Raw genomic sequence first — 10237 nt, 5'->3', positions numbered from 1 at the left:
GGGGGCCCTCTGGTGGTGATGGAGCCTGGTCCCCCTGCAGGCCTCCTGTCCCTCTGCTGCTCCCTGCTGGAGCTGCTGCTGTCAGCTGCCAGGGGCTAGGCACTGGGTCCACGGAGCGCCCCCAGTTTCGGCTGGGCCACAGAGGCCTGATTCTTGGTGGACCAACCCCTTAAAGTGCCTTCCCTGCCAACAAGGGCCCTCCACTAGCCCTCTCTCTACCTCTCTCTGCCTCGACCTCTGACCCCGACCCCAAGAAAAGACCACAGAACACCAAGGCAGCTGCTGCACACTTAGTTGTTTACTGGGTCAGGGTAGGTTGGCCCTTCTTGGGGCCACGGCCCCGGACTCTCGGGGATGGACCTCTTTGGGCTTCAGGGGGAGACAGTGCCCGGCACGGGCCTCGGACGCACAACTGGCCCGAGGGGGTCATGCTGCAGGTCATGGAGGCGGGATCCAGGTCTGGCGGTAGTTGCATCTGCCGGTGCACCCTCTGTGCCACGCGGTAGCCGGCCCCATCCGGGCTGCAGCCCTCCAGTTGCCGCTGGCCCGTCACCATCAGACATTGGCCGTCCACTTGCACCACCAGCTCCTCAGGGGCAAAGCCGTAGGCATCCACCTTCATCTGGAAGCCATCCTCCGCATGAACGTTGTTCCACGCAGCCACCGCCTCGTCCCTGAGCAGCCGTACCGGCAGCGTGGCCACCTGGTTCTGTTCAGCAAGGGCCGCGCTGGGACTGCGGGACGCCACCTGGCTCCCGCTGGGGAGACCGCTACCGACCCGCTGCATCCGAGTGAGCAACTGCTGCCCAACCGCGCGCGGCGTGGGGCGTGGCGCTGAGCGCGCACACCCGGAGAGGCCTTCGCGCGGCCTGGCTCCAAGCAGCCCGGCTCCACTCCCCTGCGGCCGGGGCGAGGCGGATGGAGTGGGGGGCGCCGCCACGCGAGTCCTGCCTCCCCAGGTCCGGTTGTCAGCCGCCCTGGTGCGCTGCTGCTGCTCTTATCCTGGCGCCTGCCCCTTTCTTAGGCCCTTCTCCCGCTCCAGGCTGGGACGCACCTGTGTAGGCCAATCGAGGCTGGACGTGGGGCCCCGAGCCTGGAGCGCTCACCAGCACAGGGCAGAGACGAGACTGAGCCGCTGGGCTCTTGCCCTTCCAAGAATCGGGCCTGAGGACAAGGGTCCGTCCCTTGAACAGGGCCAAGGGCATGTGACCGTGGGGTCTTCCATTCTCCGAACGTCCTTTCTCTGACCGCGCACAGCCCTGTGACACATGGGCTTGGGAGGTGAACAGGGCTTCCTGGTTTCCTTCGTGCTTCGGACCCTGGGTCGACTGGGGCAGGCTCAGGGCTGGGCTCTGGGGCAAAATGAAGACGCCGGCCCTGCCCTCGAGGTGCCCACGCTGTTACGGGGAGAGTCATTCCCGCCCACTAGGATGTGCCCGCCTTTACTTCTGCCTCATCCTCATCTAGGTATCGGGTTTTGTGGCCATGAACATCCTCTGGTGCTCAGTGCTTTTACAATAATCCTTTATTGCTGAAATGTAACGTAATACAAAAAAGTGCACCAAAGAGTACAGCTGAATTATCCCACAAAGAGCACAGCCGTGTAACCAACCACTTCACGGGGCAGGAAGAGGAAGTGTTGCTTCTTAATCTCCACTGTAGCTGCAATTCTGTGTCTGCAGACTGGTGGGACAGGGCCGTTGGCGGTGGGGGGAGGTGTGCCGGGAAGCCAAGACAACTCCAGACCCCAGGCCGGCCCTTCTACCCCGACGCTTGGGAGGTGGGCGGACTCCACGATTCCCCTCAACAGAAGCCTGTTTTCTCAGATGCTTCACCAAGTCCCCACAAAAACACCAATCCCGGAATCCTTCAAAGAGAGATTATAAGTAAGGAGAGGCCAATCTAGGGTAATGACTCAGGCTTCACTTATTTGTCTGGGACCCACAGACAAGACAGAAAAGTCTGGAAGCTGGAGGCCAAGGGAGCGGCCGTGGAAGACTACAACTCCCACCATGCTCCGGTGCAGCGACGCCTGCGCGTTGAGCGCCGGTTGCCCATGCGGCCCTAGGGCTGGGAGCGCCGCGCCGCGCCGCGCTCCGCTGCGGGGGAGGACATGGCGGAACCTTCCCAGGCTTCGACCCCGGCCCCGGCCACTCAGCCCCGTCCCCTTCAGTCTCCAGCCCCTGCCCCAACTCCGACTCCTGCCCCTAGTCCGGCTTCAGCCCCGACTCCGGCTCCCACTCCGGCACCAGCCCCCGCCCCAGCTGCAGCGCCAGCCGGCAGCACAGGGACTGGGGGTCCTGGGGTAGGAAGTGGGGGGACGGGGAGCGGAGGGGATCCGGCTCGACCTGGTCTGAGCCAGCAGCAGCGCGCCAGCCAGAGGAAGGCGCAAGTCCGGGGGCTGCCGCGCGCCAAGAAGCTCGAGAAGCTAGGGGTCTTCTCGGCTTGCAAGGTGGGGGCGGGGCCTGGGGTGAGAGGGGGGGGGGGCTTGGGGCATCTCGGGTCTCGGGTGGGAATGGGGGCAAATCTGTGGCTGGGGATCGGCTCCCCGTCCCCAGTTACAGGGCTGTTGACTGAGTCTTCTGCAGGCCAATGAAACCTGCAAGTGTAATGGCTGGAAAAACCCCAAGCCCCCCACTGCACCCCGCATGGACCTGCAGCAGCCAGCTGCCAACCTGAGCGAGCTGTGCCGCAGTTGTGAGCACCCCTTGGGTAAGGCAGGTAGTGCCCTTGGAGCTGGGGCGGGGGCAGGTGCTGGGTCCTGCTTGGACGGGCTTTTGTAAGTGTCAGGGAGCTTTATCTGTGAAACTAAAAATGCCCCCTTAAGGAGGGATTGGGTTGGGAGCATGTATTCTCCCAAGGGAAGAGACAGGAAATCTGCCAGCCCAGAAGAGACAGGGTCCACCCAAGGGCTGACGTAGGAGCAGCTGGTCTCATTGCCGGTCACACTGGTTGGAGGGACTTAGGTTGTAAATTGGCTGGTGATGAAGAGGGGCGGGGAGCTCTGGTGATGTGTCCATTCTTCCCAACCCTATCACCTGTCCTTCTTACAGCTGACCATGTGTCCCACCTGGAGAATGTGTCAGAGGATGAGATCAACCGGTTGCTGGGTATGGTGGTAGACGTGGAGAATCTGTTTATGTCTGTTCACAAAGAGGAGGACACAGACACTAAGCAGGTCTATTTCTACCTCTTCAAGGTGAGTTTCATCCAAGTGAGTGTGAGTGAGCAAAGGAGGTGGGGCTGGGGAGTCTGCAGCTCTGAGCTCCACTGACCTCTACTCCTCCCCCTTCCTCTTCCTCCAGCTCCTGCGGAAATGCATCCTGCAGATGACACGGCCAGTGGTGGAGGGCTCCCTGGGCAGTCCCCCCTTTGAGAAGCCTAATATTGAGCAGGTGGGGTGAGGGAGTTGGTAAGAGAATTGGGGGCATCTTGGGGGAGTGAGGAGCCTGTGTTCCCCATCCTTTTCAAGCTGAGAACAAGGGACAGGTTCAGAGAAGGGAGGGAGTTTGGGGCTCAAGATGGACATGGGGGTGGAAAGGGGGATGGAGTTTTTCTTCACCAAGAGCCCCAGAGCGAGAGGTGAGCTTTAGCTCCCCTCAGGAAGCACCAGGTTTTGGGTAAGAAACCCCTCCTTGCTGCTCACGTCTCCTTCCTGGTCTTGTGCCCTGCCCACTTCTCAGGGTGTGCTGAATTTCGTGCAGTACAAGTTCAGTCACCTGGCTCCTCGGGAGCGGCAGACGATGTTTGAGCTCTCAAAGATGTTCCTGCTCTGCCTTAACTACTGGAAGCTTGAGACGCCAGCCCAATTTCGGCAGCGGTCTCAGGCCGAGGATGTGGCTACCTACAAGGTCAATTATACCAGGTAGGCCCAGCCAGGGCCAGCGTGGGGGTGGAGGAGGCCTGGAGGCCCAGCCTGGGTCCAGCACCCCCATTCTCCCTTCCCACCTCCCTGCTGCCCACAGGTGGCTCTGCTACTGCCATGTGCCCCAGAGCTGCGACAGCCTCCCCCGCTACGAGACCACTCACATCTTCGGGCGAAGCCTCCTCCGCTCCATCTTCACGGTGACCCGGCGACAGTTGCTGGAGAAATTCCGGGTGGAGAAGGACAAGCTGGTGCCTGAGAAGAGGACCCTCATCCTCACCCACTTCCCAAAGTAAGGCTTGTTCTGGCCTATCAGGATCTGTCCCAAGTTCACATCCTCCCTGTTGTCCCCTTTTTTCCAGGAAGGCTTCCTGGAGTGGTCTCTCCTTCCCCTCCAGGAGGCTTCTGGGATCTGGGTGTCTACCTGGCACACTTGTCTGGGGCCCAGTTGTGACTTGCCGGCATTTGCCTTTGCGTGTACTAGTCTGGGAATGGCAGGGACACGGCCCGAGTGCTAACTTTACCCCTGCCCACGCCCCTGGTAGATGGGATTCATTGTTTCCCACGGGGCCTGGACACAGCCTCAGAAGCACAGCGCGCCGAGAAACCAGAGCTTACGCTTGAGGGGAAACCGATTTCCACTCCCATCGCGGTCCTTCCTGTGAGATTTTCCTCTGTTCTGCTATACTTTCCTCTCGTTTTAAACCTGGCTCATAGCTACCCGGTATAAGAAACGTCCACTGACTAATGCAGGCCTTTCAGTGCCCCTTCTGCCTCCAGCTGGGACAATGAGGTGGCAGGAGGGGATCCTGAGACCCAGGGTGACTTGTGCACTTCCCACATAGCTCAGGAAGGCACCAGCTCAGACCCTGTCCCCCTGTGCCACACACTGTGGTAGACTTGGCCTCTGTTCTCTGTCTAGATTGTCCTGTTCTGCCTCTGACTAGGGGCTCCCAAGAGGCCGAGGACTGTGTCTTCCCCTAGTCTGAAGGCTGTCTCTGTTCTTCGGCTCCCAATTCCGTGACATTTGGGTCTCTCAACCTGCCTCCATTCCTTCTGGTGTCTGGTCCAGGCTGCTGCCTTGGTTGGAGGACAGAGTTGTGAGACAGCCTGTACCCTCCCCACAGATTCCTGTCCATGCTGGAGGAGGAGATCTATGGGGCAAACTCTCCGATCTGGGAGTCTGGCTTCACCATGCCGCCCTCAGAGGGGACGCAGCTGGTGCCCAGGCCGGGTACGTGCCCCAGCAGGCTCTGCAGGCTCTTGGCTTGGCTTCCCTGGCAGAGCTCAGCCCTCCGCCGGGAAGAAGCACTGCGGATGGCAGCAGGGGGACATGCAGGAGGGTGTGTCTGGGGAATCCTTTTTTGGGGACCTACCACCACCTCTGACCACCCCCTATCCCTGATTTCGCTCCCTCTCAGCTACAGTCAGCGCAGCAGTTGTCCCCAGCACCCCCCTCTTCAGCCCCACCATGGGTGGGGGCAGCAACAGCTCCTTGAGCCTGGATTCCGGAGGGGCTGAGCCCATGCCAGGTGCGTACTTGACCCCTGACCCCTGACTCTCATTTGGCCCCCCTAACCTCTTTTGCTGTCCACCGGAGACCCTGCCAACCTTCCCCAGCAGGTGAGAAGAGGAAGCTCCCAGAGAACCTGACCCTGGAGGATGCCAAGCGGCTCCGTGTCATGGGCGACATCCCCATGGAGCTGGTCAACGAGGTCATGCTCACCATCACCGACCCCGCCGCCATGCTGGGGCCTGAGGTGGGCAGCCTGGCTCGCTACATAGTGTGGGGAGGGGCCTCACCGGCCAGAAGCCGCAGCTCACTCCCTTACCTCTGGTGCCCAGACGAGCCTGCTGTCGGCCAACGCAGCCCGGGACGAGACAGCCCGCCTGGAGGAGCGCCGCGGCATCATCGAGTTCCATGTCATCGGCAACTCGCTGACACCCAAGGCCAACCGGCGGGTGTTGCTCTGGCTTGTGGGGCTGCAGAACGTCTTCTCCCATCAGCTGCCACGCATGCCCAAGGAGTATATCGCCCGCCTTGTCTTTGACCCGTGCGTCCCCACAAGGGCCCCAGCCCCAGGCACCATGACCGTCCCCAGCCTGTGGGAATACTTGCTCTTCCGCTTCTGGCTCTGAATACAGCCCTGGCCTCCAAGGCTCTAGGGACCTGGGAGGCATTTGGGGACCAGGTAGGGGCCGTGACCTTTCCCCTCTCCCCTTAGGAAGCACAAGACTCTGGCCTTGATCAAGGATGGGCGGGTCATCGGTGGGATCTGCTTCCGCATGTTTCCCACTCAGGGCTTCACAGAGATTGTCTTCTGCGCCGTCACCTCGAATGAGCAGGTCAAGGTGAGTGCCTTAGCCCCAGCCCCAGTTTGCACAGAGGGGAAGCCACAGTCTCCAGTCCCTCTTTCAGTGGCCGGCTAGTTCCTCCCAGCCCCACAAGGGGGCGGTTGTCCTTTGGTAACTGCGTTAAGAAAACACTTTAGAGTCCCCAAACCATTAATGCTCTTATTTTCTTTTTTTAAAGGTTTATTTATTTTATATAGAGAGAGTGAGTGAACGCATAAGCACACAAGCAGGGGGAGGGGCAGAGGGAGAGAATCTCAAGCAGACTCCCTGCTGAGCATAGAGTCTGATGTGGGGCTCGATCTCACAACCCAGAGATCGTGATCTGGGCTGAAATCAGGAGTTGGCCACTTAACCGACTGAGCCACCCAGACACCCCTACGAATAACACTTTTAAATGAACCTGAATTTCTTTCAACACCGGAACATTCACATATACCGAGGAGTTAATAGTTTTTACACTAGCCTGGTGCTGGGTGATAGTCCTGGGTTCTGTCCATGGTTGGCATAAGAGACCCGCTGGTAGGGTTCCCAGTTCTCCTGGTTTCTGTAAGCCAGATTTGCATGGTGCCACTCGGTCTTGACCTGTATGGGAGACACTCTCTCTTTAGGGTTCAGATTTGAAATGAGTAGGGCCCTTGTGATTCCTCTTCCCCTTCCCCCCTCACTCTGAGGCCCAGGAACTGGGAACCAGTGACATGGGGACCGCAACTTCCTGGTTGGGATTTCAGTCCTGGCCTTACCATGGCTGGCTGGCTGACTTTGGACACGTTTTCTAACGTAGTTAACATAGTTGGGTTGCAGGTTTTGGTTTCTTGGGTTTTTTTCTCTGGGAAATGGAGGTAAAAATACTCACCTCGTGGGCTGACCTGAGAGGTGGTCTGTAAAGTCCCAGGCACCACTCGTGGCCCTGAGTAAGCGCTTAGAAACCCAGTGTCCTTCGCTTTCTCCCCACAAACTTCAGTTCCTCTGCCAGTTGCCTTTCCTCCTCCCTGTCCTGGGTCCCCTGGCTGTCCCTACCTCCTATGCAGTCTGCTCTCTCCATTCGGGGCCCCCCTGCTAAGCCCTGCCCCCCTCCCCCGCAGGGCTATGGGACTCACCTGATGAACCACCTGAAGGAGTATCACATCAAACACAACATCCTCTACTTCCTCACCTATGCTGACGAGTATGCCATCGGCTACTTCAAAAAGCAGGTGACCCTTGCCTCAGCCCACACTTGCCTGCTGCCTGGGGCTAGAGGTCATCCTGTCCAGCCTGCTGGTGGGGATGGGATGGGATGGGATGGGAGGGAAGGGAAGTCTTTCGTGCCCAGCTGCCTGCCTCCCGCTGCTGCCCCAGTGAAGAGTAGGGACCTGTAGGGCAGTCAGGCAGGCTGGAAGAACTGGGAGACTCTTGAGGGTGGGCTGGGAGGGGCAGCTGACCTAGAGCCTTCCCAGGGACAGATTAATTGAGCCCACACAATGCAGAGCCCCCCGCCTGCACACCAGCTACCATAGAAGGTGATCCGGGAACCAGGGAGAAGGGGACATGGCCTGCATGGCCCCTCAGGGGGCTTCTGGGGGAAGGGTGATTCAAGTTGGAAGGGCCTTGCTAGTGGGTCAGGTCATAACTGTCCACTCCCTAGGGCTTCTCCAAGGACATCAAAGTGCCCAAGAGCCGCTACCTGGGCTACATTAAGGACTATGAGGGTGCAACATTGATGGAGTGTGAGCTGAATCCCCGGATCCCCTACACGGAGCTGTCCCACATCATCAAAAAGCAGAAGGAGGTGTGTGTGTATGCGTGTGTGCGTGTGTGCGCGTGCGCATGTACTCAGCCCTGGGACTTTTCATGTGCGTGGAGGGGTGAGCACACGTGTGTGGATATGTGCCACACGTATGTGCACTTGTGAGGTGGGCATGGGCCAGGATCTTGGTTCTTGCTTTGCCTCTCAGGGAAGTTAGGTGGTGAGGGGCCTGGGCTCAGGGGCAGGGCCTCTGCCTCTGGCCCTGGGAGGGTTGCTGCTGGGGCTGGAGTTGGCCTCTCAGGCCCTGCCTTCCCTCAGATCATCAAGAAGCTGATTGAGCGCAAACAGGCCCAGATCCGAAAGGTGTACCCCGGGCTCAGCTGCTTCAAGGAGGGAGTGAGGCAGATCCCCGTGGAGAGTGTCCCCGGCATTCGTGAGCAGGGGTCTTGGTGGGGGAGGGGGCACCCTGCTGGGGGTGTGTTCTCAAATTCTTAGGGATGCTCTCCCCACTCCCCACTTTGCAGGAGAGACGGGCTGGAAGCCACTGGGGAAGGAGAAGGGGTGAGTATTGTGTGGAGGAGGTGGGTGTCAGGGGAGGCAGAAGGACCCAGGGCCTCAGACGTGGCATCTCTTGCCCCAGGAAGGAGCTGAAGGATCCAGACCAGCTCTATACGACCCTCAAAAACTTGCTGGCCCAGATCAAGGTGGGGAGACCAGGTTCCCTTCTGGGGGCACCTGCGCCAGTGGCTGGGGTGGGTGGTACTCACCAGCTGGGCGGAGGGCACAGTGGGCCTGGCTCCAGCTCGGCTTTCCTCTCCAGTCACACCCCAGTGCCTGGCCCTTCATGGAGCCTGTGAAGAAGGCGGAAGCCCCTGACTACTACGAGGTCATCCGCTTCCCTATTGGTGAGGACGCTCCATTCCTGCCCCCCAAACCTGCCCCTGCCTCTGCCTTCCCTGGGCCCCACGGCCCTGCCCTCCCCAGCTTCCTAAAGGTGAGCCCTTACGTCCCGCCGCCCCAGACCTGAAGACCATGACTGAGCGACTGCGCAGCCGCTACTACGTCACCCGCAAGCTCTTCGTGGCCGACCTGCAGCGGGTCATCGCCAACTGCCGCGAGTACACCCCCCCGGACAGCGAGTACTGCCGCTGCGCCAGCGCCCTGGAGAAGTTCTTCTACTTCAAGCTCAAGGAGGGGGGGCTCATTGACAAGTAGTCTCCGGCTTTGGACCGCAGCCTTGACCTGGAATGTCTCCACCTCGGGTTCTGATCCGATGGCCAGGGGGCGGCCCTGGAGGCCTGGTGCCTCTCAGCTCCGGACGCTCCAGCCCCCGGCCCTGCGGCCCTTCCTGGAACTGCAGGTGCCCCCCACCTGCACACACAGCTTTCGTTGTATCTGACCTTGGGGAGGGGTCTCCTGGGTCCGGGGCTCAGCCCCTCCCAAGTGGCTGCTGGCCAGAGGATAAGCCCTGACCGGCCCCGGTGGCCCCCAGCCCTGTACCCACAGAGCCATGGAGTCTTGGAGTCCTGGGCCTGACCCAGCCCATTGTTTCCTGGAGGGTGGGGACTGTACATCTTAGCGTGAGAGAGGGGCTTAAGTGTTTGAAGTTCAGCTGGGATTGGAGGGGCCTTGCCTCACCCCTCACCCTGCACTGTCTGTCTGCCCCCTAGGAGTGGGGGGCCCGGGGACCATTCATTTCCTGGCATTAATCCCTCAGAGGGAACAATAAAGCTCTTTTTTTTTTCTCTGTGTGATTGTTTCTTTGGTAAGGTCCCCAACCTTGGCAGGTTGACCCCGTTCCTGCCCGGACCTCCTGCAGAAGTGCACCTATTAAAGCTCAGATGGATGGGGCACCTGGGGGGCTCAGTCGGTTAAGTGTCTGCCTTCCCCTCTAGTCATGATCCGGGGGTCCTGGGATCGACCCTCGTTCTCAGCGGGGAGCCTGCTTCTCCCTATTCCTCTGCCACTCCCCCTGCTCCTGCTTTCTGGCACGTGCTCTCTCTCAAATAAGTACACTCTTAAAAAATTCCGCTGGTGCAGGGGCCACCCTCCGCCACCAGCCTCCTGCCTAGTCCGGCGCCCCTGCAGTGATGGCTGCATCCCCCACTTCTCCCTGCTCCTGGCTGCTCCTGGTCCAGGTGTGGGGGCTGCAGGGGTCCCAGTTCTCCACCCGGCCGCCTTGGCCTGGGTCTACATGGTTACAGCTGGCTCAAAAGGCGTGGGGTCGGGGTGGGGTGGCTGAGACTCTGCTGTTGGGGAAGGGACCTGCAGGACCCAGGAGGAGTGAAAGG

The 10237-nt window shown here is 60.1% G+C and overlaps 2 protein-coding genes across 3 annotated transcripts; one reads left to right on the top strand and one right to left on the bottom strand.

The window, feature by feature from the left end:
• Positions 1 to 284: 284 nt before the first annotated feature.
• Positions 285 to 837, bottom strand: LOC111151714 (heat shock protein family B (small) member 9). Its single transcript, XM_022509871.1, has one exon. It carries the CDS (start codon positions 785 to 787, stop codon positions 299 to 301), a length of 489 nt encoding a protein of 162 aa, XP_022365579.1. The 5' UTR covers positions 788 to 837; the 3' UTR covers positions 285 to 298.
• A 1261-nt stretch (positions 838 to 2098) lies between these two features.
• Positions 2099 to 9691, top strand: LOC111151705 (lysine acetyltransferase 2A). 2 transcript variants are annotated; one of them, XM_022509857.1, is made up of 18 exons: positions 2099 to 2452; positions 2589 to 2712; positions 3054 to 3199; positions 3306 to 3395; positions 3684 to 3865; positions 3966 to 4157; positions 4993 to 5099; positions 5287 to 5397; positions 5486 to 5625; positions 5711 to 5919; positions 6091 to 6217; positions 7303 to 7413; positions 7845 to 7988; positions 8265 to 8379; positions 8471 to 8507; positions 8587 to 8650; positions 8767 to 8851; positions 8968 to 9691. In XM_022509857.1, the coding sequence occupies exons 1-18, from the start codon at positions 2114 to 2116 to the stop codon at positions 9159 to 9161; spliced, it is 2517 nt and encodes an 838-aa protein (XP_022365565.1). In that variant the 5' UTR covers positions 2099 to 2113; the 3' UTR covers positions 9162 to 9691. The 2 variants fall into 2 exon arrangements, with proteins under 2 accessions (XP_022365565.1, XP_022365566.1); XM_022509858.1 differs by having other exon boundaries at positions 2103 to 2452; positions 5489 to 5625.
• Positions 9692 to 10237: the final 546 nt, after the last annotated feature.

This window comes from Enhydra lutris, unplaced genomic scaffold (genome assembly GCF_002288905.1).
Source record: "Enhydra lutris kenyoni isolate GAN:26980312 unplaced genomic scaffold, ASM228890v2 scaffoldscaffold26, whole genome shotgun sequence".
Lineage (NCBI taxonomy): Eukaryota > Metazoa > Chordata > Mammalia > Carnivora > Mustelidae > Enhydra > Enhydra lutris.
The sequence above is the reverse complement of the archived record's forward strand: the minus strand, read 5'-3'. Positions and strand labels throughout refer to the sequence as shown.

Bases quoted from the DNA above. Each gene is read 5' to 3' on its own strand.
- LOC111151714 (XM_022509871.1), bottom strand. From the start codon at position 787: ATGCAGCGGGTCGGTAGCGGTCTCCCCAGCGGGAGCCAGGTGGCGTCC.
- LOC111151705 (XM_022509857.1), top strand. From the start codon at position 2,114: ATGGCGGAACCTTCCCAGGCTTCGACCCCGGCCCCGGCCACTCAGCCC. The intron at 5,920-6,090 runs GTGCGTCCCCAC...CTCTCCCCTTAG, and splicing joins GCCCGCCTTGTCTTTGACCC to GAAGCACAAGACTCTGGCCT. The intron at 8,508-8,586 runs GTGAGTATTGTG...CTCTTGCCCCAG, and splicing joins CCACTGGGGAAGGAGAAGGG to GAAGGAGCTGAAGGATCCAG.